We start from the raw sequence: 26913 nt of genomic DNA on the forward strand, positions 1-26913 counted from the left end.
ACATTTGGTCTGAATGCTTTTGACAGGCTCAGAAGGAGCCAGCAGAGTTCACTGGCTTCTATTTCTAGTGTATTGGGGTGGTTTTGTTGCTGAGTCAGAGCTGATACTGATCTATAATAGCTACAGAGTGTTTAAGGAAACATTTCTGCTCTCAATAATGAGAAAACCAGTGAGTATCTGCTGAGGTGACATCTATCATGTGTTTTTAAACACACATAGCCTGATAACCTAGCAAATTATCCAGATTGCAAAGAGACAAAGGGAGATAATGATAACAAATGAGCTTACATTTATACAACGCCTTTCATTGAGATGGATAGCAAAGTGGTTTGAGAACTCTATTAACGACTTCTACAAACTATCTAATCTATTGTATCCCCAAACGTATTGAGTGCAGCTTCACTCAGGCTTTATGAGAAAAACATCTCCATTAAGCAACCAATTTTTGTCAGTCTTCAGAGTGGTCATTTAAGCCTCCCCTGTACAAGCAGGATCACAGAAATCTTTACATTTTTTGGTGACCTAAAGCCACCTTTGGGGTGAAACGCAGGTGTTGCTTCACAGTCTAAATTACTTCTAGCTTCTTTACTACCTTGTATGCAAGGATGTCAAATACACTCATTAACTAAACTCTACAGCTACTGATTTGTCAAGAAACTTGCCCTTTTATAGTTCAGTGCTGGCAAAGAGAAAAGATAGAACTCCCACGTTACCTACTTTGAACTGCGGCATCACCTCTTCTTTCTCTCTCCTTTTCCTTGGTGACAAAAAAGGCCCCTTGTGGCAAAGCACTTCTTCCACTGAAAGGGCAAAGAGAGATTCTTGACCTAGTATTTATTCTGGCCTTTTCAACATGAGAAGAAGAATCCCTGTCATGTTCCTAATGCAGTGCTCCTGACTAAGACACAGCTTTGCACCTATTTTATGTCTCCCATAATTTTAAGGCGGTGTGAGTGTGTTCATAACAGCACATTGCAACAGCATGAGGGGCCAGGGGCATTTAAGAACAACCAGCACGTCAAATGCTGTGGCCACGATCCCCAGCCCTCTCTAAATCCCCTCTGCATCTCCTAGAATAAAGTGGCTGCTGGTTTCCTCTGCATCAGCTGCAGGATACTCAAATGCAGACGGCAAAGGATTTTCAGAGGGACGCTTGTGTCCTTCCTACAGCGTAGAGAGGTGGCTGCTCTGCAGAAAGTGCGGGCTGGCGTGGCCCTGTGTTGAGCAGGGTGGTGTGACTGCATCTGTACGGATGTGTATTCCCCTCTCTGGAAGCACAACGAGTTGGAATAAGACTCAGCAGCCCGGTGGTGGTTTCCTCTGCTTCAGGTTTGAGTCATCTTCTGTCCTCAAGTCTTCTCAAGCTGGTTCTTGTCTGGGCAGGGGAAAGCCTCAGATTTTCTGTTCCCCCTAGACACTGCGCCGGTCCCTGTGCTGTAGGTGAACTGCCTGGAAAGCAGAAGTTGCAGCAGCAGTTAGTTACTCACGAGATGGTATTTTGTAGTAGAGCACCTTTGGCAGGCAGTCAGACAAGTGCTCTGTTAAGCCCAATCTGACAGGTTTAATGCTACAACTGCTTCTTCTCAGCAGCGCTGGGGCAGTGCCTGTACGAGTGCGCGTTTCTCCGCCCGTGTGTATTTAAAGGAAGCGAGTTAGGAAGAGCGTGGCAGTGCTAGGAATAGACTCCTCAGTTCTCTTTCTCAAAGAGGGAGGTCACTGGGATTCTTTTACGAGATGGCGAGTCAATTTTTATGAATCATTTTCTGATGTGTATTGGATTTGGCACATAACATCAACCACCCCCTTCTCACCTGCCTCCCGATCCCTTCCTCCCCAGGCTCCAATTCCCGTTTCCAGCCTCAAATCTTTGGTTCACATTTACTGCAAGGAGACAAGCGCGGAAGTCTATGTGCTGTACACACATAAATAATAGAACTGAAATCATACTTAGTTAAAAATAGATATTCTTCCTAATAAATATTTTACCTACTGTCTTTAGGATATAAAGCTCCCCTGACCGAAGTGTTAAAACAAACCTTGTTGTTAGCCCCTAAATGCTTAAAACAACCTCGGCCATGGCTGTACAAATAATGCTTGGCTGAGAGGCTGTGTATGGGGAAGGTATGTGTTCACATGCACACATGTATAGACAAACACCTACTCTTAAAGCCTTAGAAAAGGTAACCCTTTGGCTAAGGGCACAGACCTTTGCATCTGACTTTGAGTCATTTGGTGACCTGTGAATTTGACTAATGAAAATTAAAGATAAAATCTCTCTTGTTATTTATGAATAACATTCTTCTTTCCACATCTTTCTTTCTTCCTGCCCCAGAGTGGAATTAGAATTAGCTGGCTGAATAAGGCAAAACAAAGGAGACTGACAGAGACTGGGATAGGAGAATTTTTCATTAAAAAGAGTGACAGGTGGAAGAATTTGTCCAAGTGTGTTTCTGGAAGATAATCCTTCTGCATTTTGGTTTTTAGGACATCACTTAATGTGCCTTACTTGACATGGTGTTTCCACTCCTTAGATTCTCTAGGAACAAGGGTTTTACAATGCCACTTTAATCGAGAACAGATTTGCTAAACCAGGGCTCAGCTTTATAAAAGATAAAACTAGGATTGGAACACAGTGATCTGAAACACAGTGAGCTCCCAACATGAAGTACAGTAGGTGAAGTTCTGCCTATGAGCGTGAGTGTGTGTGTGTGTTTTAGGGGGCTGCAAAGCCAGCTAGGCAGTAAGTGCCACGAAGAATTCAAAGGGAAAAATTCAGCCTGCGGGCAGGCAGATGTGGAGTGCAATAAACTAATACGAACCAGCTAAAGTACCTCCAAAGGGAGCAGGAGCTGAAGCTTCTCCCTGCACTTGCAATAAAAGTTTCCTTGGTGTTGAAATGCATAGGAGAATAAATTAACTGAGCATTTGACTGTGGGGCTCCCAGTCATATTTTCAGAGCGCTAAAACATAATTGACATTCCAGACTGAATGTAGTCACGTTTTCCTTGTTAGGCAGGCAGAGACGTAGTCAATACAGCCAACCAAGTTTAGGACACAGCTCACTTCACCCTGCGTTTTTTTAGATGAATTGCACTGCTAAGCTCTATTGACTGACTTGACTAGGTCTTTATCAACTCTAATAGAAGCCCAGATGCCTTGCTTAGACACAGACACCTACCTGGCTAATGCCTAAAATCACACAACACATGCAGTGACTAGCAAATGTGGTCTACATGAAATTACAGCAGTTTGGATGTTTGATATGAGTTATCAAGGACCCACTGTCAACATGGAAGGAGCAGGGTATTCTAGAGGTCCATCTGGGGCTTGGAGCTGCCTTGACAACTGCTGCTGCTGACTTGGATGAGTGATTAGGAAGCATGCTTACTAGATTTTCAGACTAAAGCTGAGTGTGCCTGGAGCATGTCAGAGGACGGGGCTGGAATTAAGAAAAGTTTGGACAAACTGGAGACAGCTAAAAAGATTTAGTTTCACTTCAGTATGGAGAAATAAGCTGTTTTCTCTGCCCACTGATGGTAGGAATGAAGTACTTCCTTTAATTTTAAGACAGAAATTAGCTGTCAAGGGTACATTGCCTGGAGAAGTTACATAGCCTCCATCCTTGGAGGTCTTAAGAGTCTGTGGTACTGTAGAAATATGAACTAAACACTATAAATAAATAAATCAGAACACTAAGAAAGCCCACACAAGCCCAGCAGGAGAAGCACATATGTAGCCTAGATTCTATACTCTAGCGGTATGGGGCTTGCCACGGCCTGATGACGTTGAGAAATATTTTGCATGAGTAAACGCTGCAGAATTTCCTCTGCCATGAAAGAAACCAGGACCTGACACTGGACTATGGAGTGAAATGAAAGAAGTCCAGGGAATGGCATCACTTCTAACAACTAATTTTTATGGAGATATAAATGGAAGATTATTTATGTCTCCCTTTGGTTCTTGCCCTGTGGAGACTGAAATAAGGTGAGTTGCTTTGATTAAAGCATAGAGCTGCAAATTATCAGAGAGCCCATGACTACCATCTTGAAGATTTTCATTATCAGAGAGCAGATGCCATCAGGGCCAAGTGCTTGGCAGTGCTGTTTTTGAACAAATCAATTCATTCTGATTTCCATCAAAACTTGCAAAATTAAGAATTCAAATGGAGACTGACCCCCCAGACCTGCAGCATGTGTCCTTTAGAAAAGCATATTTTCAAGGCTTGTTCAGAGATCTGATAAAGTACAGGTAAATTTTTTCATTTGATATTTACTGGCTCTGGTCAGTTCACAAATTCCCAATCACAGACTTGCTAAAACTAAATGTTATGCCCTTTTCATCATGCATTAAAAAATAACATGTATTTAGCGTGTAGATGATGTCATCCCGGCCAGGTCTCAGAAACCGTCACGAGAGCAGCACCCCCCCTTTGCTGAGGTTACGGGTGCTCTGCCGTGCCGGTCCCCGTGGTCTGCGCTGTGCCCGCTGAGGCTGGGGGAAGCAGTAAGTCACCCCGTGGGCTGGGGGTGGTGGGACTCCCAGCCCTACGGCAATAGCTGCTTGGGGCAGCGCGGTACCGCTCTGTCGTAGGTGCGGACGCACACGCCGACGATGCCCTGCCTCAGCCCACTCCTGGCTGAGTCGCTGCCTGTGCAGGTGGTATTTCCCGACCGCAGACTCTTATGGTGTTTTATCACTTGTAGAAATGGCACAGCAGGCTTAGAAAGGTCATAAGGAGCCCGTGAGGTCCCCCTATTTTCCAGGCAGCCAGCCTTCCTGATGTTCTGCTCATTTGGCTCTTCTGCAATGCTCTGACAACGCAACCCAAATCCTTGGGGGTAGCAAGGGCTCCATCCTGAATCCACCACACAACGACTGGAGGAATATTTGTTGTGAAAACTGTGAGAAGAGCCTGTGTGCGCAGCCCCGTTACCAGCATGGGAACTGGCCCTGGGCTTTCTGCTGCAGGGGACAGGGACTGGTCACATAGCCTGAAGCAGGTGTGTACCTGTGAGCATCTGTGTCCACAGACATGCCCAGAAACATGTCTGGTTTTATTCTTCTGTGGAAAATTGTATACACCTCGATCCAGTACAGCGTGAACATAAAGGGCTGCTAAGCCCCTCTTGTGTGTAGGGACCTTCTATCAGCCTATTGTTCTAAGGCAAGAAAAATTGTAATCTGTCAATTTAATGTTATTTTGCTCAGAATCTGGGGCCAGAGGGTTGACTTTGCAAGGAAATGGGGGGTCCTGATGGCAGCAGCATGCATCACCACATGCTGCCTTCGGTACAGAGAAGCCAACACCAGAGGAAATCCTGGCCAGCAGTGACGATAAAGGATGCAATTAAACAGGAGAGGGTGGATCCACAACGGGAAGAGTGAAGTGGAGAGCCGCAGGTCTAGACTGAGGTCCTCCCAGCAAGTGCATGTCTGCGATAACGGGAGCGTTGCAGGTCAGAGCTGATGCATTCAGAGCTGTGTGGGAAGTCTGCTGACAGCCCGCTCTTGCCGTCTGGTTCTCATCCTGACAGCCAAGCCGTCACTTTGGCTCTGCTCTGCGGAGTCTTCCTCCTGCCACCTTCCCCGTCCCCTTCCTCCTAGAGCTCCTACCAGGTGGAACCGAGCAGAGACGCTGGTGTGGATGGGATGAAAGCACTGGGAGCACTGAGAGCCTCAGGGGAGCAGGGCAGCATTTCAGAGAAGTCCCTGAATAAAAGCGTGCAGAGGGGACAGGGGAAAGCACAGCTCTTTCAGCACAGGCCATGGACTTCGCCTGGCCGACTGTGAAAACACAGGGTCCTTATCTTAAATAATCACCATTTTAAAGCTGCGCACATGGGAAGCGAGGCAGATTTGTGCTCTCTGCCCTCTGGCAGCTGTGTCCTTCAAAGGTATTTTCGGTGGCAGCTCCCAAGGCCACGCAGCAGCACGTTCTGGTGGGGCAGGCGCTGGCTTCGGCACATGCTCCCTAAAGCTGTTGGGAGCCGGGATTAGCGACCTGCGCTGCCCAGCGCGAGGGTCCATCTGTGCAGCCGTGGCACTGGATTAGCTGCCCTGGGTGCTCCAGTGGCTGTAATTTTTTTCAGGTGGCGTGTTGGGATTGTAACTCCCATTTTGTGTAGCTGCCGTTGGTAGGAGGAATTCATTAAAGGTTAGCAGAAACACAGCCATAAGCGCTTTCTATGCCATGGCAATTAATTTCAATAACAATCATGTAGTTATGATCAGCCATCAGCATAAAGCACCCGTAAGGCAATGAATCAGCTCAGTCAGTAAATCGGAGGAGCAAAAGCAAATGTTGGCCACCCCAGAGCCTCCAAGAAACATTATTTTCCAATCTATTGTAGAGAAAGGTCTTTGCATTTAAAATAGTCCATGAATGTAAACACACTGAAAATACTAATGAAAATTAATATGATTCTATAAATCAAATTATACATGTATTCTTTGATTTCTACTTTGAAATCATTTTTACACATTTAAAGTATTACAAACATGAACGTGGTTGGACTTGATTGCTGCTAAGAGCAAACACTCTGAGGAACTTCATTAGGAGCAATATTTGATATTCATTAACCTTCAGTTTATTTGATAATGAAGAGGATATATTCCTGAAATACTACATCTGCTTTTCCTCACATATGGAGTGAACATAAATCAGGTGTAATTCTGCTGGAGTCTATTGTCCAGTTTCACCACTTCCCTGCTCTTTTGCCCCAGTAGAAGTGACCACACAACTGGAAGTGAAGTGAGGTCCAAAAACTGGCACCATCGGACTAGTACCTGTGCCTGTGCCGCAGCAGGGTGCATTTGGGGAAACCAGGACACACCAGTGCAATGCTCGTGCTGCTCAGAGCCAGGAGCTTGACATCACGGATTTATTTTTATCTCTGTTTAAGATGAAGATCATCAGATCTGTAATTGTAGGGCAGGGTGGTCTGCAAGGCTCGGTATGATGTGCAGTCAGTCTTGCGCTGCTTTACGTGATGGAAGCCTAAGTTATGTTGGCTTTTTTTTGTGCATTCATTTTTTGGTGCCTCGAAGGTAATCGGTGAACTACTCCCTTCAGCGCTGGAGGAGGGAAAATCCCTGGAGGAAACAAAGAGATCGCATCCTACGCCTCCCAGCCAAGAAGCCCGTGGTGGACACGCAGCTTGGTGGGGCAGTTAAAACGAGGAGCAGATGGCATGGCCGAAATCTTGTCCTTTCGGTCTCTGCGTGCAGCTTTGCAGGACCTTCAGCCCCCACCTCAGGACTGACAACCCCGCCGCCCCCCCCCCCCCCCGGTACCGCCACGGCTCAACCCCTCGCCCTCCGACCCGAGCAGCTTCTCGGGCTGGGATCCCCGCCGGTGCCTGTCCTGCCCTTGAAACGCCTTTTCCCCACACGCAGCCCCAAACCTGCCCAGTCTGTGGTGCCCCCCGCCCCCGGGACGGGCTGCCCACCGCCGACATCTTGAGGCCGCGCACGGCGGGGGAAGGACCGGGCGAGCGGGGGACCTTCACCCGAGTGGTCCCCGCCTGCCCGGGGGAGGTTGGCCTGTTTTAAGCCCTGCGGCTCCCGGTGGGGGTCCCGGGGGGGGCTCCGGGAAGGCTCCCGGGGTCGCCCGGCCCGCGCTAGGCCCGGGAGAGGCCGCGCTGTCACCATGGTAACCGCGGCTGGACGGCGGCGGCCCGGCTTGTCCCACGCGGCGGCCCGTAGCGCGGTGCATTGTGGGCCGGGGGAAAGATGGCCGCCTCCTTGATGTGGTGGTGAGAGAAGTCGGGCTCTTCGGCGCCGCAGGACGAGTCTCCCCTTCTCTTCCCGCCTCCCGCCCGCTCCCGTTCCGCAGCTCGCCGATCCTCTCTCGGCCCGCCGGTGTGCGAAGGAGCTGGGAGCCGCGATGGGCCGGGCGCGGCTCCCGCCGCAGAGAGTGCAGGGCCCGCAGGGCTAGAGGCGCCAGTGGAGGCCCGGGGCCCGGTCCCCGCCGGCACCTCGGCCCCTCCGCCGGGCCGGGAGACGCCGCCTTCCTCGGAGCCCGGACGGGGCTGCTGTCCGCGGGTGGAGGAGGAGGAGGAGGAGAGTCTCCAGGTGGAAGGCGCTGCTTCCTCCGGGCTCGTCCTTACCTGCACACCTGGGAGAGGAGCCTCCCTCTGCCCTTGCCCCGTCCTCCCCACCCGCCAGCCCGCCTCCGCGCCTCCACTTGCCGGAGGGATTCCCTCGGCCCCCGCTGCGTGCTGGGCTGGAGATTGCTGCTCACTTGTTGCCTGGCACTTCTCCTCTGATGGAGTCTGAGATGCTGCAGTCGCCTCTTCTGGGGCTTGGGGAGGAGGATGAGTCTGACCTGACTGACTGGAACTTGCCTCTGGCCTTTATGAAGAAGAGGCATTGCGAGAAGATCGAAGGCTCCAAGTCTTTGGCTCAGAGCTGGAGGATGAAGGACCGGGTAATGCTCCAGGGCAGGGTGGGTTTTGGAGGAGGTGTGGGGGGGCAAGTGGTGAAAAGGGAGGAGTAAGTGCTCAGAGGGCTGCTGTACTTCAAGCAGCAGTCTGTTTTCCGACGAAACACTGCGTATTTGATCCGACAGTCTAACTTGCCTCTAGTTTGTGTGCCTGCCATATGGTGTTACAGGAAGCAAACGTTCAGATGGGTCAAGAGTACTGACTCCAAGTTCACGGTAGTACGCTCTTTGAGTAGCTCCCTCATTTAAGATCTTTACATGAAATTTGGGTACTTGGTGATTTTCAGGAAAGACAAATTAATGAGGTCTTAAAGAGCTCTCTGGATCAGCAGGTTAATGATGTGAGCACAAGGTGCAATAAATGGAGTCATTACAGTTGTCTAGTGGTGAAGATGCACGGAAGCTTTGTGCTTTTGAAGCTTGCCACCAGCATGTTTTGTGGAATATAGAAATAAGCCATTCTTTGTGTGTGGGGAAACTGAGATTATGTGATTTTGGGGGGCAGAAAATAGTTATTAGATGAAGCACGCACTGTATTAAAGCAAGGTGCTTCTCTTGTGTTTGAATGTATGTCGCATATTAAACTGATAAAACCAAGTGTGTCAAAGAAAGATACCTGCCAGAGGGTCTTGAATCCTGCGTTGCATCTATGTCCCAACTTAAACATTTAAGTTAAAAGCAAACAAACAAAGCACCTAAGAAATGTCATGGATCATCAGTTCCACTCATTCTATTCTTGGAAACTGCTTTAGGTTGCAGGATTTCCTAGGTCTCAAAGTTGTTTTGCCCATAACTTTGTGTTTATGAATATGTATGAATTTTTTTGGGTGACCAGACTTCTGTTATGTTTATGATCTCTCTTGTAATACTATGGAATAACTTGGGAACTGCTGTTGAAACTCCATCCTGTAATTTCTTTCCAGAGGCATTATGACCAGGCATGAGGATGCTATGCATGAGCCTAGATGTTCCTTGAGGGGTGTTCACCTAAATGGTTATAGTGCTTAGAAGCTCTGGGGAAGGCTGTGGCTGAACCAGAATCACTTGACTGAGTAGAATCATGTACTGAAAATTTCACTTGGCAGATTGTTAATGGATTGAATTGAGGTTTTTTGGGGTGTAATTTAAATGAGCCACAGAACACAAAGTTTTGTGGTATGTCTTCTTTAAAGGGTTTTGGCAAAGAAGAGATTTTTCTCTAGTAGACTGTGGAGGTGTGATGAGCTTGCTTGTCTATTTTAGTGATCCCTCTGCCTTCCTGTGAAGCTTCCTGTTCACTTATTTCCTGATCTGCAAAGTTGTCTTTTTCTAAATTGGGAATGACATTGACTTGATCAAGATAACCAATAGGTTGTACAGCATAAGCATGAGTAAAGTGGTAGTAATCAGCTGTCTTCTCTGTATTTGTTGTTAATCATTTCATATGCATGTTACAGCTAAAGAGAGTCATTTCAGTGAAGACAAGAGCACTGGTTACAGTGATCATCACTGCCCAGTTCCTACCGTCCTTACTCCTATGGAGTTGCAGTTTCTTCCTCTAAGAGTCCTCTGTGCTGTGATTTGGGTGCTTGTTGTGAAATAGTGTGCTACTCGCTGTGAATGAGCTTAGTGAAATCAGACCCTGAATCATTCTCCAAGATATTGAGTCTTATTTTTGTAAATGAAGAAAATAAGAGCAAATCTGAAATTTTCTGTTTGGTCCTTCTGTTTTCACTGTCAGCTTGAATCAAATAACTTTTCTTTATATTAGGATTAGTGGTGCTGCTCATATGTCATTTGTTTCTGGACAGCTTTATTAGGCATTGTTTGGACAAACTTGCCGTTGTGTATAATTACTTTTTGCTTAGGAACAGGTTCATAAGAATATATAGAAAGCAGATAAAGACATCTGAAAGAGGAAGAGAAGCTGATTTGAGACTGCTCAATCTCATTACTTTTAAATCTTAATAGTTACTTTTCATATCTTGTATTTTATTCAACTTTTTAGCTATCATTGGATGTCTCCTTAGCATTTGATGGGATATAACAAACTTACCAGAACCAAAAATGGTGAAGAAAGGGGTCTGAAGATGGGGTGTTTAGAATTCTGTATGGAAAATGATGTTTGTTAAATATTTTCCCACGGCTAACTCAAGTTAGGTTAATCCTGCGAAATAGTTCATAAAGTCATATAATGTGGTTTGATCTTGCGTTATGTGAACAGAAGGTAGAAGGCTAGCTTGCTAGCTCATGCTGCTGTTGTTTTCACGTAGACCAACTGAAGATAGCAGTTTGAGTGGAACAGGTTTGTCCAGCAAACCAAGCATTGTAACGAAAATGCAGGAACTTGAGATTTGTGGGGTTTTTATTATGAAGCATTTTGAAATAATAGTGTGAGGGAAGATATGCAGTAATCTGTCAGCCTTTACTGTCAGGATGTATAATGACCTTTTGTTGATTTTTTTTTTTTTTAATTTTTCCTTTTTTTCCCTTTTTCTGATTTCACTTAACTGTTTTGTTATGTGCTCTCTGGCATTATAAATTAATTATTCCTCTCATCTTGTTGCTTTAGCTGTCTTCAGAAAGTTTCCTCTCTTTCTTTTTTCTTGCTTTAGATAATTATTCCTCAGTGATCAGAATTTTTGTGTTGCAGCCATGCTTGTTTTGGTCAGCATTCAAGGCCTCTGATGTCTGTCTATAGCTGCTAATCAAATTAAAAGCAACACATAGTCATTTCCCTCCAGTGTCAATCTGACTGTGGCTCTGTTGCATTCCCCAATTTATTTTAGCTTCCTTCTCTTGTCTCTTGCCTCCTTTTTCCACAAGCCAGGTCTGATTGACTTCAGATGTAGTCTTATCTCTTTCAATAGCATCTCAAAGATTTTCTTGAGGGCTGGAGGGGATATACCTCTTGGTGTGAGTTGAGAGTGTGGAAAACATTCCATTATTTTAAATTTGATAAATTAACTTGTCAAAGCTTAGGATGGGAACCCTTATCTGTATTTAAACATACCAGCCTATCTCTAAATCAAGAAATTCTCAAAGGTTAACCAAAACAAGTCTCTATTTGCCCAAGTTGCAGGTAAATCTGTGGCATTTTTTCCCTGTGAATCATGAAAAAACACAGGCAGTGGTGGATTTTGCCCTTATTCATCTTCTTGAGTAGTCCTGGGGAGTGATCCTAGCTTTACTGTAGTTGTAGGAAATGATTCACTAAGATTTAGTATGGAATGACTCTTTTTTTCATCTTGCTTTATTGCTCTAAAAAAAGGAGTTTATAAGAACTTGAAGGTTCTTTAGAAGGCAGAACTCTAATAAGAGGGAAGAATCAAATAAGAAAAGTAATGAGTGGTAAATCTAGATAAAATAACTGAACATTCGCTTGCCCCCCCCGCCCCCTTCATCCAGAAGGACTGCTCTGAAAACATTTAAGCCTTCGTCTCCTGCTTTCATGGACTACATATGCCATCAAAGTGACACTGCTTTGATCTATTATTTATTTAAAGAATATTTTTAACACAAGAGGGTTGGAATTATGCTTTGTGTATTGAATTAAATCTCACAGCCTCAGTAGCAACCAAATCATGAAACTTGATTTAAATAAAAAGATTTCAAATACACCAGGTTTTACTGACAAGTTGCTACTAAATTCAGAATATTTAAATTAAGATTTGCTGTACTTTAAATATTGATTTCCAAAATAAGCGGAGAGCAACAAAGCTGATTGTAATAGTTTAACGTTTTTTTCCTGCTGCCTCATAACTTACTGAGTGAGAATTAAATCCTCTTTTTATGAGAAGAGGAATACACAATTAGGTTTCTATGGAAATGCAGATTAAAGCAGGACCGCATACAAATGCGCTTAATTCAGAGAAGCAGAGTTTACCTGCCTGCATGGTAAATGTTTCATGTGTCAAAGGAAATTAATGAAGAATAGTAGCATTGGAGGTTTGTGCACATCATTTCAGCTTGAAATAGTTGTTTCAAGCTAAGGAAGCTTCCCAGGCACTCTTGTAACGAACGTGGCTTGGCTACTGGTTGCTCTTAGAGCGCTGAAGGATCATCTCCTTGCTCTATTCTGAGCCTAGTTTCATGTGTTGTTTGTGAGCTGAAACGAGGCAGCAGGAATCTTGTGTGGGGAAAGGGTGGGAGTTCATGTTTTGGCAGCAGCCTTCACTTTAGTTTGACTTATTCCATCTTAAATGTTTGTTTTCTGTTTGCTTAGGCATGATCACGGACTATCAACTGTGTTCATGTTTAGGAAACTGATAACCCAGTAAGTAGTCTGGGATCTAACCCAAATGATATGTAGTTTCCGTTCTTCCCCTGCTATGAAGATAAACTCTTAGGAAGACTAGCTGGGAGCACTTTGATGCTATAGCATGGTCCTGAGAACTGGTAATGGTGTGAATCTCTCTCTTCTAGGTCAGTGGTTGAAATCCATTTTAGTTCAATAGTTACTAAAAGTGGCAATTACTGTCTAGTGAGGTGTGTGAATTGAGTGGTAGCATAGGGCACCTGCTGGTTTACAGATGTCTTTAAAAACAAAACAAAACCCCCAGCTTTTCCCTGAGCTGAACCCCCTGCTGTAAGTAATGAGCACTGTCATCTAAGTTATAGATTTATATCTTCTCTTACCTAGAACAAAGGTCACTTTGAATTAAGATGGTTGTGTATTGATTGGATAGAGTTGGGAAGCTTGCGCTTTATCTACCACTATCTACAAATGTTCTTACGTCTAAGCAGAGAGGGGACTTTCATTAACAGCTCTGAAGAGTATAACTAGCCACATATTTTGAAAGAAAAAGATCTTACCTTTATATATCAGTAGGATACACTGCAATCTTCAACTCGGTCAATTGCTTTCTCATCCTATGAATTTTCTCGCTTCAGCTGAGATCTAGAGGATGTAAAATGAGCACCGTTAGCAAATGGTATGACAGAAAATAACCATATCTTTGTTCGTGCATTCAAAAAATGGAGTGAGAGGATATTTATAAATAATGTGCTTCATTTTTTGACTTGGAGACTAGGGCAGTCTTGGAGACTGGTGTTGCTGCAATGCTGAGCATATGGTATTTGGAAAGGAGTTAGGCAATTATTGCTAATTAAAATCAAGATATATGTTGTAGTGGCTAGTTACCTTCCTGCCCCCGCAGCATGTTTGTAGAAATTTGAAAGGCCTGTGAATAGCAGACAATGAAAAAAATATTCACCTTGAAAGATATACATAAGTGCTGGACTATTACTGCAAATTGTATACTTTAATTAAAAATATGTATCGCTATATGAGGCTTTTCCTCTAATTTCTCAAGTGTGGTAAATGTTAATAAACATTGGTAGAACCCTGGTGCAGTGGTAGATCACCAGATGGTAGCGGGCTGCTTCACGTGAAGCTCTTGTGGCAAAAACTGTGAAACATCTGTTCTGCTGACAACTACCACTTCTTTATTTTGGCATTGTGCGTGTTTTGATAGTTGAGAGACTGGAGGTTATGTGAATGTTTTAGAAATGCTTTGTTAATGCTTCTCTGGTTCTTGGATTTCTTTTCTCTGCCTTTATGTGGATAGAGGAATTCAAGGGCACCAGGCTTCTGTGGAGTTCCGTTTTTGTTTGTCTCCACGGGTTATGTAGGTTTTCTGGGAAGTTTGGGGGGTTTGGTTGTGTTTTTCTTTCTGGGATGTTGCTTTAATTGGCTTGCTGCTGTGCTGATCTTCTACCCTTGAACGTTTCCAAAGGTGACTGTTAGCGTAGTATGGTCATGTATAACTGAGGGAGATTACTGATTGTTCTCTGTGTCTCATAGCTTTAACTGGCATTTCCAACTAAACTTGATAAACCCAAGATGTTTGTCTTGCTCTTCTCTAAAGAATGTACTGTAGACTCTCTCAATAAATTACCTAGTGAACTACTTAAAACCTAGATTTGTGTTAATGGCATTCTTTAATACAAAGCTATGATGTGGGATACGGTAGGTGACAGATGGGCTCAGGGCCTGAAGAGTTCCTTTTTATCTTTTTGTCCCAGTGGTTCTACCAGTGACACCGTGACCAGTATTTTTACTTCTGTATTTGTATTTATTTATTTATTCTTGCTGTGTTGTGGCAGGGTGATCTACAGCTGGAGTACCTTTTGTTGGGTAGGGGATGAGAGTGGCAATGTAATTAGTGCTATACTCTGCAGAACAGAGAAAAGGAGCAGTGCTTCAGGGGTGTGCAAAATAGTCTGTGGTAACAGTGATGATTTGAGTCATTCCATCCCTCTCTGTGCAGCCTGCCATCTGGGTGGAGCTCTGCGCTCATGGCTGTCCCTCTGCTTGACTTCCCTGTAGTCTGACAAAGCCTCAAGAAGGAGCACCGTCTATAGCATGGTTTGCTCTGAGAAGCTTGACACTCTTCCCTCAGTGACTCCTCCTTTCTCTCCATGGCATATCAGCAGTAAGAAATTTAAAGCCCTTGAAGTGATCAGGTGGTTGAGCCTTGCTGGGCAGGGGGACAGTGTTCTGTACCTTATGGTTCTCAACACAACCAAACATCTTCATCTTTATGTTCCTGACACTTAGTTGAAATTATGGACTTGATCTTGTCCTTACCATTTTCTCCTACTTGCTCCTGTAGGCTCAGGAAACTTCCTATTTTAAAAAGTTATTTTAATTTAGTGAAGTTGGCTGTAGCTCAGGGATTTCACTTGAACGGGGCAGTGTGATTCCTGATCAAATGTATGTTGTGTAGCATCTATTATTGACTTGTTAAAGATCTAAAAGTGTCGTCTAGGAATAATTTGAAATAATAGTTTGTAAGGAAGATCTGAAGATGTAGTAAGTCAATGCATGGGAAGATGGACACCTTTTTAAAGATAGTGCTAGACAGGAGTGGGAATGTGGTGGAATGATGAAAAGAAGCCTGTACAGAATGCAAAGCAGATACAGAGTTGTGCTGAGGTGAGAAGGAAAGCCGTTGTCACAGATCAAATGAGGAATAACATCTAGAAAATGTCTCTTGTTGATTCTTTTTGCATGTTGTATGAAGAAAGCAAAGATCATAGAAGTAAAATATTTGCTTCCTATTATTTTTCATTATTTTAAAGAAATGATTGATAGGGATGAGAAAACACTATTTTGGTTATATGCATCTAAGCAGTGGTTTAAAGGCAATATTTTGATGCTTTGCTATGACAGAGTGAATCAGCCTACTTGACTTTGTAGTTTTTAATCTTCAGAGCAGTTCTGTCATGCACGATTACCTTTGATCTCTGAGGGTACCTGAATTCAGAAGCTGAGGTTGCTGGGCCATAGCATGTCAATTGATATTATTCCCTATCAGACAGAGAAGATGCACGCTCTTCCCAGAGCAAGTAAATAGAAAGTGTGTAGGTATATCTTGGGTATTGATTGACAGTAGTAATTCATTACAAGCTTAAGAAGTGCTTATAAAGTAAATAGAGCAGCCAGCAGTTAAAAGTCCATTTTATGAGGAGCTGTGTTAGCATTACTGACTGCTCTTGAACTTTGTGTACTAGCCGCATTCACTGGGTAAACGAACATGTTGGACATAATAAACCTCTGAAGAAAATTCATAGTATTAGTGCAGAATACAGAGGTTAGAAAAGGAAAACAAACACTAAGGAGGAGTTGATCTAGGAATCTAGTGTATGCTGTCGCAACAGTCACAGCAAGAACTGACCTTTTGGGCTACAGATGGCTGAAGACTACCTGCAGAGGTGTTGAATAATTAATGTTAACTTGGAAGTATTTCTTTGCGTTCTACTATTTTTATCTCTGTGGAGAAGCACACTGAGATTTTTTCCATAACAATTTATTTCTTTTAAACTTTATATAAAAAAACTTCCTTGAAACTGAAAGCTCTTCCTTTTCAGGTATTTTACCTTGCAAATGTTACAGGTGCGCTGAAGAGGACTGGCACATCTCACTCCTTTTGGTATTTGGCCTGCTAAAGGGAAGATCCATTAAAAAAAAGAGTAACACTTGATTCTCAAGCATCTCTCTGTGTGATGCAAAATGAGTGTAGAAGGGTACCAAATTAGAGCTTGATGGTATAAGTGACTGCTCAAAGGGCAATGCATCAAACAGATCCCACTTCTGCAGCAAGGATCTGTATTCCTTCTGCCTGTTTGCTGGGTAGAGATAAGTCATGTACATGTGGGATATGTTCTGTGTGAGTCACTCCCTTCAGAAACCTTTCTCTGTTTTTGTGTGCAGTTCTGTGATCAAGTGGACCAGGAAGGTCAAGGTTTTGTCTGCCTGTTCAAAATTTTCAGCCTTTTCACCAGCTGATTTCCGAACTGGCATTCTTCAGTGGTGTGTTTTGTGCCTGAGCCCTGGAAATGATGCGTGTGCTGTTAGAGAGCATCTGGACAAAGTGTTGCCACTTGCCACCTCTTAGCTGGGAGCCTGAAACGGGAAGCTGCCAGAGAGCTCAGGATGCCCATCTTCTCCCGCGGCAGATCTGCCATGAATTCTGTCACCCCCAGAAGAACCCCGTTCCACTTAAGCATGCAGGTTGCTACAAGAGGCCACCTTGTTGTGAGAAAGCCTGCCAGGTGTGGGTGTGATGTATAAAAGCTTTCACAAGGCTTGGGGAAGAGAAAACATGATTTTCTGGGTGTTGCAGAATGATCTGTAACTGAAACTCCAAAGGGAGAACAATGTTGCGTGTTGCTAAATATTGCTGTTACTGCTCAGTGTTTAGAGAACTCCTTGCTGAAGTATTTAATGGCATGTCTCCGAAACAGTTAACATTTTAGAGTTATCTGTGGAACACGGCTGGTTTTGCCTTTTGGTTGAGAGGCTTGTACTAAATCCGTGTAAATGTATATAAAGAAAAATATCCCAAAAAAGTCTTTAGGAAGGGAACGAATTTACTGAACAAGCAGGCAGAACTGAGCCTGCTGCCCAATGAAGATTCCCAAATGAGACGGATTTGAGGATTTCTCAGTCTGGAAATCTGTTCCAGTATTTGTATTTAATGCTGATAAGTTCACCCTCAGCTCTGTAAAATAGTGTAGCAACATATATTTTATGTTTAATGCTGACTTAATCTTGTGTTTGTATTAGCTCACAGAAGCAATTTTAACTTATTGGCATAAAACCAGGCAGGTTTATAACGGTTGAGTGTTCATCTATGTAACGTTTAAACAGAAATTTTTCAGCTTGAAAATTGCAGTGTAGAAATAAAATATTTATGGGTTTGAAAATGTCCATTCTGAAATGTTATGTGAGTGTCTTACCACAAAATGCAAAATTTTCATAAATTGATGGACTGACTTGTTCTTAGTATTACTTGAACTAGAAGATAAAACAGTTATATGACTCTTCTCTTAGTTGCTAACCTGGTTCTTACTTAGGCTATAACAAATCTTTAGCAACTGATGAAATGGGGTGTCTCAGTTACAGTCTGGGCTGGAATTACTTTCAAGTGTGCTGCAATAGGATAAGTTGGGCTCCCTGTGATGATAAAACTTCAGGTTTCCAATCAAAACCATTCTTACGAAGATAATGTAATGTTTCTTTTAGCAGAGAATAACTGCAGAAATTGCACTAATTTTGGTTTGAGATACCTGTGGGTGATGTTACTCTCTCTCATCTGCAAATCTGTTTTGTCTCGAAATAAGAGGTGAATTAAAAATATTTTACAAGTTCTCTGATCTTTAGTATAATATGTACATTTTAATGTCAAATGCTTTAATAAGCATCTTCTCTTCTGAATACACACAGAACTACCTCTGCTCACTTACTCCCATTTCTGATGGATTTGGGGTTTAAATTCAGTACCATTACGTCTCAGGAAGAGCTTTTTGACTGAGTGGATTTTGCAATTTAAATGTTGCAGGTTCTGACCCAGGGTTATTAAATAATTTTAATGTAATACAAAGTTGTGAATTTTATCCATTTATTTTTTTTTAACATACAAACTACACCATATAGAGAAGAGTCCACAGTAAGAGCTTCTATGGTTTTGATCTTGAGCCTTTGCTGAGAAAGCATTTTGGATATTGGTTTTCCTAGAAGCTTGCCAAACATTCTTATGCTTAATTTTTTAATTCTAACAAAAATCCATTGAAATGTATTCTGGTGGATATATTCTTGAAATGTAGAAAAGAAAATTTCCACTGTCGTAATAACAGATGAGAATGTCCTAGTACTTCTTGCATTAAGAAGCTTTAAATATGCTATGAAGTTTCTGGTGGTATGTTCCAAAAGAGTTTAGAAATGTGAAAAGCATTATTCGATTTCTTGGGCTCAGGTTTTCTTTTGATCTGTAATGATTCAACATCATAGATGGATGTTGAGTAGGAGTCGGAGGGGAGTATGAGAGCACTGTAATTCTTACTGAAGATGTGCTCTTTATTAGCAGAACAAATAGTCGTGAAGTATAATACTTTATGTGCTTTGTGGGGAGGTAGGCAGAGGGGAAATAACCCTATTTGTCTTTGGGATCAGTTAGACTGTTACTTTTCATTACCGGTTTGCTGTCTGTTTTCAAGGAGAAATGCTTATTTAAAACACTGAACTTGGGAATAGAAAATAAATATCAGCCTGTTCAGCGTAAGTCACAGATCAGACATTACTAGTAAAATATTGAAAAATAAGTCAGTATTAGACCACAAATGGGAAACAATAAATAAGACAGAAAAGATTGTTTGGCAGGATACTTTCTCTTGGAAGAATGATTTGTGTGTTTCCACTTCTAATAAGTTATTTTGTCCTGTAGTTTTCTTTGTTTCCTTCTGGGTTTTTAGTGCCTGTTTGCCAGTGTGTGATTACTTTTGGGGATGTTCGTGCTCTTTAACACCCTGCAGTACCATGTTTTTTCTGAGGCTGTGTGAACTGGCAATGGATGTAGCATACTGAAGAGGTGTCCTGGTGTGCAGGTTAAAGCTCAGTCAGTGCAAGTAGTTCTGTAATGGTCAGATGTTTTTGGGGGGGGCTTTTTGGGGTGTTTTTATCCTTTTCCTTCTTTTTTTTTTTTCTTTTTTCCTTCTTCCTGCTAGACTATACTGCTAAGCACTACTATTCTCAACAAATATGTGTAGTTGGTACATAACACTTCTATGCTTCTTGAAATAGTAAAGTGTTACCTATTGAAGATCTTTTGTTAAATATGATTAATTTCTTATTTTTGCCTAGTGCACAGGTGGGTCAAGCCAAAAGTCTCAACAGGAACTGTGTGCCTATTACTGTTTTAAACATATTCTGTGGGTTTTGGGAAAGGGAAGGCAGGAAAAGATGACACTAAATTATAATCTTGAAAGGTGTTGCTTTCAAAATTAAGTTATTTCCTTATCTTTTGTTATCTTCTCAAAACGAATAGAAAGGTTTCAAATTGCATGTTGTAATAAGTATTTATTGCAACATCGAAGTAACATGATGTTTTCATTGGTGCAATAGTCAATACTGTACATGAAATAGGTGAGCAGGAAGAAAGCCAAGTGCACTTGCTGAGGAAAAATAAGTCACTGAAGTGTCCCATGCCAGACATCTGCTTTACTGGGTAGAAAGCCTGTCCCTTAGGCTTTAAGACTAAAGGGAACTGTTTTCATCCAATTGCCACTTACGTACTGCAGCCTGCATCATGTAGGAGCTAATCTGTTCACAGAGCCCAGTAATGGATGTACTGGTAACAGAAAGTGCATGGAGCTTCCAGGCCACCTCTGATCACTTTTAAAAATCAGTCCGTTTTTATAACATACAAATTTTGTACTGGATGAATTGAAAAATTTTGGAACTATTCTTCCTTTTACTAGTGCTGGGTATTATTTTGCTACCTTGAAAATCATAGGATCATAGAATCATTTTGGGTTGGAAAAGACCCTCAAGATCGAGTCCAACCGTAAACCTAACACTGCCAAATCCACTACTAAACCATGTCCCTGAGCACCACACCTACAAGTCTTTTAAATACCTCCAGGGATGGTGACTCAACCACTTCCCTGGGCAGCCTGTTCCAGCACTTGATAACCCTTTTGGTGAAGAAATTTTTCCTAATATCCAATCTAAACCTCCCTTAGTGCAATATGAGGCCGTTTCCTCAGTGTATCTGTTTCCTGAAAATAACTCCTAGTGTAGTGGTATGCGGTTCTTGGGCTGGGGAAGAAGTCTGGTATCCTTCTGTGTGGGTCATGGATTCTCTGTGTGTGGTTTGGATTGGGAGGTAAATCAGTCAATACTTGGATGTTGAAGTAGCTTTTTTTTAACTGGGTGCACTTCTTGTGAACCATGTGGTATGTGCCTGTTACATTTGTAAATATATCATGTTTTTGTTGCAGCTGTTGTAGAATGGTTTTTATTGAAGTCTTTATTGTAGTGAATGACTAGTGAGATCTTTGTGCTGGGTTCTCTAAAACCAGGGCAGCGGTTGCCCTCTGTCCAGATGAAGTAATTTTCTAAACCAAAAAATGAGAGGGAAGGGTAAGATGTGTGTGAACAACGTGAAAAGTGTCAACAATTGCTGGCACAATTTATTTTTGAGGGTAGCAGTTTGGTGTTGATAAAATAAGTGAAGGAAAGCGAGGTGAAAAGAGAGATGAAAGCCAAAGATAAGGGAAGCAGATAGAGGGGGAGGAGGATGGAAAAGACTTCCAGGGGGAGAGGAATGAATCAGGTTGGTTGTCAGCACAGACGTCTGCTCTCCATCGGGAGCCCCCAGGTTTGGTTGCAGGCATCCAAGTCTTGGTGGTGTTGCCTCAGGGCTACCTGACTGCTCTCAGCTTTGGAGGACCAAGCTGCATCTTGCAGCTGATCCTCATTTTGCCAGTAACTATACTTTTACTATGTATTGTTCTTAATTTTGATAAAGTTCTCTTAGTGCATGTGTACTTAGTGCTAAACATCAGCTCTGGACCTTGTCACCCCATCTGTGTGCACTCCTTTGGGAACCCTCGTGAAATGCCAGTGAGGGAATCCTCATTCAGACTCCTGTGTTCATCTGTATTCTGGAAAGTGCTGCTTCCTCCTTGTTAACTCATGGGGATGAGTAACTCCTACGTGATTGCAGGGTTTTGCTAGCAAGAACATAGTTTGGGATGAGGCCATTAACCAGGTTTTTTGCTAATTTTTTACTCGGGTTCCCCATCATAGACAAGGGAGTGAGTGGACACTGCAGAATTTCTGTCCTGATGTAGAGCCTGTCCCCCCTTGTTGGTGTGAATAGTGACTCTCTGCTCCAGTTTCTAGTTTCTTTAGAAATTATACATTTGTGTGGCTCTAGCTTTTTCTGTAAGTGTGAAGTTTGGATTTTTTTTTTTTTTCTTTTTGCCTGCATTCTGAATTGTAATGAGCACCCTGGGGAAGTGGAGATGTGGGTGGCCTCGCTTCAGACAAGTGAGCGAGTGCCGAACACTCGATGGAAGTACTGTGAGCCACGTTACTTCTTTTGTTTTCCTTCTCTGGTTTAGGTATTGGGATAAGGGAGTTTAGAAAAGAGCATAAAGACGTGAAATAATAATTTTCAAGCAATATTTTTAACTGGCCGTAGTGCTTAGTCACTGCTTTAATGCAGCTTTTCGGTCACAGGCAAGGTGTCAGTGGGTTTGGATTTGCTGTGTTCGTGGTGCCCCTTGTGGCTCCAGCAGCGTGGCTGAATGTGCTGCCTGGGCAGGGCTGTGGGACTGGTACTGAAGCAGCAGCTATAGCCAAGACCAGGAAGGGGAGCCAAGTGATGATTTCTCCTAAAATAAGGCTATCCAGGGTAACTGACATGGGAAGAAAACAAAACAAAAAAATGGACTAAACGTTTTGTTATGGTTCGGTTGGTCACTTGGGTGTTTTTCCCTTGTAATGCTTTTAGTTTTAATATTAGAGAGGACATACTATACCATAATATTGATCAGGGACCCTGAATAGCATATTCTCATGTTTTAATAATGTATTTCAGTTGGACAGTGACTAATTTGAGTAGCAGAAGTCCACTGTATATCCATTTCCATGCTCTGTAAAGAAGAATGGGCTCTGGAAATAATAATAAAAATAGTAACATAAAGTCTAAGTACTGTTCTGTTTAAAAAAAAAATTTAATCAGTCATGCCTTGCTTAAAATAGTCCATGTTAAAGAGCAGATAACAAAGGTTTGTAGAAACCCTTCAAAAGTTATAGCAGTGGTAAAATTTCAACACAAGTGAAAATTGATTTTGTTTCTAAGCAAGCATTTTATTGTCTGTCTTTGCAGATGAAGACTGTTAGTGTTGCCTTAGTTTTGTGCCTAAATGTCGGTGTGGACCCTCCTGATGTAGTGAAAACTACTCCCTGTGCCCGTCTGGAGTGTTGGATCGGTAAGTCTTGAGAACTTCCAAGCTCCAGCTAACTCTATTAGTTTTATAAATACTGAGTTATAGTATGTATAGTAATCTTGAAGTTGTGTGTTTCCTGGACTTAAAACTACAGTGAACAAAAGGAAATCTGGCATCTGATTTCACTTTGTCTATATGAGTTAATTAAGAGTCCAGCAGTAACTGCTGCCATAGGTCGTCTTTCCTGCTTTATTCTAAAATGAGATAGCATAGAGAAAAAAAGCTGTTAATTAGCTACTTAGCTTTCTTTTCATTGTTGTAGATTTATAAATATCTAAGGAAATCTCTGAGCAGTTACATCTTTAAAGTACTGTGATCTGCAAAGGTTTAAAATTACCCTACCTCATACAATACAGAAATAAGTTTCTATAAAATGCATGGACTTTACTGCATGTTGAGGTGACTGCTCTGGGGCTATTTTAATTGGGATCATGAATTCAGAAGACCTGGAATTATTCCCAAGGATGTCTTGCTAGCCGTTCCAACACCTGGGCTTGCTACTTTGATGCAGTATTGGACTAAATTCCTAGTTTTTTGTTGATAAATTGAAAGTTCCCTTGGTTTTGGAGATCAAGTCTGATTATCAAGGTGAAACAAATCTGAAGTAATATTAGGAGGAAATACCTTGTATAAGAAAGCTTTCTAAGAGAGATTTGTTTTTCATCTAGGAGTTGAAAATGTTCAGTCTTCAGCAAGTAACATGCAGAGCACTATAATCCTAAACTCTGGGGCTTACGATAGGCTGCAGAAGCAAATTAATCATTGCACAAACTGAATTTCTTTAAAAACTTTCAGAACATCTCGTGTCTAACCTTGCCTTACCTGCTTTATGAATCATAGCATCTCATTTTTTTTAACCTAAAAAAGCTGATGACTTTAAAGCAGTTAAAAAGCCATGAGCATGCACTAACAAATACATCTATTCAGTCGAGAGAACAGCTCTGATTTCTCATTGATGCACGAGTACAGAGCAAAGAGAATGAGGAGCGTTGCAGAGTCATTAAAATAAGGTTATTAGTGACTATCATCAACAAAGAATTTTGAATGCAGTTTTTTAATTAAATTTTTAGTGTGTATATATACACAAGTACTCATTTCCATTTCTAGCCAACTTTAACTATCTGAAAAAGGTAATTGCAAAAATATCTGCTGTTTTTTTTCTTCTATACAACAGTCTCAAGAGAAGCTAATGGTGTGTATTGTGGAAACATAATGTCTTTGCCAGATGTGCAAGGAAGTGTGGAAATAATTTTGGTGCAATTGCTGCTATTTACAACTGAGCTGAGATCACCAGCTTGTGAACTCTGGTGACAAATGGCTGTTGCAGTCTCAGACAAAAGCTGCTTGCAGTTCTCGCTGTACCTTCCAGATGCACCCTTAGAACATCTGAAGTGTTTTGTTTTTCTCCAGAATTAAGCCTTAGCTGACATCGGTGCTACAGTGTCAACCTGGCACGGTTGAAGGCACAGAGAGCTTCATGCCGTGATGATACCGAAGGTATCTTGGCCTACATATCTGCAGGCGTTCGCTAGCCTTACGTATGCACTCAACAAGGGAGGTTGAAAGCTCACGTAATGACTGTGGTGGCATGAGCTATATTTAGAAAAATAATTAATTTCCATTGTTTGGCTCTTGGAATGGCACCAGTGTACTTTGTTTTTGTATAAAGGGTATTGTTAATAATGCTAATTGCTCTGAAGGCACTCCAGAGTCCACAAACTACATTCCTCTGCTGTGAAAGTGCGTGTGAAGTATTTTTAATTTCTTTTTCTGAACTTCAGTTTGGTCCTTTTGAAGGACTCAAAATTCTGGTGTGTTTATGCTATTTTTTTGTTTCCTTTTTTTTTAATTTGAGCAGTAGCTAATGACATATTAACTAACAAATGATGTTACAAGGCAGTGTGAATACTTTGGGGGGATTACTGTTCAACATCTCAAGGGTATCAGCTCACCTTAAATAGCAAGGGGACTGTTGCAGTTCAGAGGAACAAAGACTGCTGCAATATATATAGATGTTTCTGAAAGGTATGTCAGTGAGTGCTGCAACGGCAGGGTCTGTAGTGGGGAGCGGGTGCTCATTCCGTCCTGGAGACGGCTCTGGCGAGGCTTCTGGAACAACAGCTGCAGCTCAGCCAAAGGCAGTAGACAGGCTTCTTGAAGTCTGAGCAGACAATTTACTACTGTTTGTGTTTGTTTTGAAAAAAGGTAAATGGTATACTCACATTACCTTAAATCTTTCTACAAAAGTATACTAAAATTTAAATAGGATCCTAGCTTTTATTCATTTAAGGAAAATTAAGTCATAAAATCCTGCTTTCATCCTACTTTATTATATTTTGTTTCTAACAGTACAAGGTAGAATATTTGTAAAGATTTAAAAAAAATAACTTCATTGTTTTGGTTAAATGCTTCTAAAATTATATTAAATTGCAAAATATTAGCTTCTAGGTTTTTTTGAAACTTTATTAATAGTGTCAATTATATGGCCATGTTTTTTGAATAAAGCACATAAGCTGAAATTGTATTGGTATGTATGGATGGTGGCAATTATCTAGTGATGAAATTAACTTCTTAAAAATTACAAATGGCTTATAATCTCTGAAGCAGTAAGCAATGGAAGTAAATTAAGCAGGATTTTGCATTCATCAAGAAAAAATGTTTATCGTCAAATATTTCACCAATTTAAATTTTTGTCATTATTTACTATAGAAACCTTTTTTCAATATTAAAAGAAACAAATGTAATGCCTCTCCTGTCTTTCCAAATAAAATTGCATTTATTACCTTAGTGAGAGAAATCTTCCAGATTTGATAGTCTTTAATGGTATTTAATTTGTACTTGAGTGAAGAATTTGGGGATAATTGTTGGATATTGTACCCAAGTAAATTCCATGAAGAATGTAATGTTTATGAATTTGAAATTGAATGCATGAAAGGAACCTGCATTAAAATGTCATTAAATGATCTTTCTTGCAAGCAGAACACTGGAGAGGGAAAGTGTGGAAAGCTTTTGGCTTCTTTCTTCTGCAAAGGGGGGTGGTGTTTATGCTTTGATGTAGACTTTGATCTCCCAGGTTGTAGATCTGGATTTTACAGAAACATAATGTGGAGTAGCTAAAGGGTTAAATGCACATAGAGTTGGAAATAATTTCTGCCTCTGGTCAAGCTGAGTGATTCAGTTGTGGTCAAAAATACTCATTTGTATTATATTTCCTAGATCCTCTGTCAATGGGTCCTCAAAAAGCTCTGGAAACCATTGGTGCAAATTTACAGAAGCAGTATGAAAACTGGCAGCCAAGAGTAAGTATTCGTTGGGCTTCCCCTCTGCAGCTATAGATATGATACTCCTTTGTGATAACATTCAACGGCAGAAAGCTAAGATGTGTGTCTGTTACGTGGCGAGGTGCTCTTGCAGCATTTGTTGCCTCCTTCATCCATCAGTGTGAATAAATTCTTGCAGCCTGTCAAACTTGATAGCTTTCTAGCTGATGCCCCTCTTGGCTAGCACTTTCTTTGATTATGTCTGGGGTATTTGTTTAAAGTACTAAGTCCTACCGTGATTTTTTAAAATTTAGGTTCTGCTGACTTTATTGTATTTTTGAGATGTTCTGAAGTTTTTCATTCTGAGTTTATAGTTTCTTCTGTTATAAAAATGTGTTTGGCCTTGGGTAGTTCAAAACTGTGTCCCCGCACTCATCAGTACTGTTTTTATCTTTTGGAACAAATGAATGTTGTACAGTTAGTAGCTGAGGAAGGCTTTTGGCTTTGTTGTAAAACATGATTTCAGAGCTTTGGTAACTGCTAATTCTAACTAAAGTATAATGTGTGTATACATTTTTGAAAATGAATGTTTTGAATGGTAGTGACACAAAGCAGGAGTTAAAGAAACATGCAAGCAACTGACTATTTATTTCCTGTTTTGTAACATCTCACTCTTTCACCATTGGGGAAGTGTTTTGCTTCTGGATATTTCAATGTCCATAGTTTCATGTGTCTCAGTAAATAAACTACAGAAAGATCTAAAGAATGAAATTTGAAGTCTGCAGCGTTTTCCAAATAGATACAAAAACCAAACTGTAGAATTGTCTTCACTGTTAATATTCCCTGGTATGTTCATGTCCTTATCTGTATGCTCAAGGCAGTTGGGGGTCAAAATATTCCTCTTCAAAGTACGTGGACTATTGACTA

The 26913-nt window shown here is 41.8% G+C and overlaps 1 protein-coding gene across 4 annotated transcripts in view; it reads left to right on the top strand.

Annotated features, from left to right (window-relative positions):
• Nucleotides 1-26913, top strand: part of RPTOR (regulatory associated protein of MTOR complex 1) — a 201921-nt gene that overhangs the window by 30396 nt on the left and 144612 nt on the right. For 2 of the 4 annotated variants that reach the window (XM_052808234.1, XM_052808233.1), the window contains exons 2-3: nt 22606-22708; nt 25943-26025. In XM_052808234.1, coding sequence (XP_052664194.1) covers nt 22606-22708; nt 25943-26025 — 186 coding nt within the window. Of the gene's footprint in view, nt 1-7715; nt 8429-22605; nt 22709-25942; nt 26026-26913 lie in introns of those variants that run through there. The other 2 variants (XM_052808232.1, XM_052808235.1) reach the window with 2 other exon arrangements.

Source organism: Harpia harpyja, chromosome 14, assembly GCF_026419915.1.
Source record: "Harpia harpyja isolate bHarHar1 chromosome 14, bHarHar1 primary haplotype, whole genome shotgun sequence".
Taxonomy (NCBI): Eukaryota; Metazoa; Chordata; class Aves; order Accipitriformes; family Accipitridae; genus Harpia; species Harpia harpyja.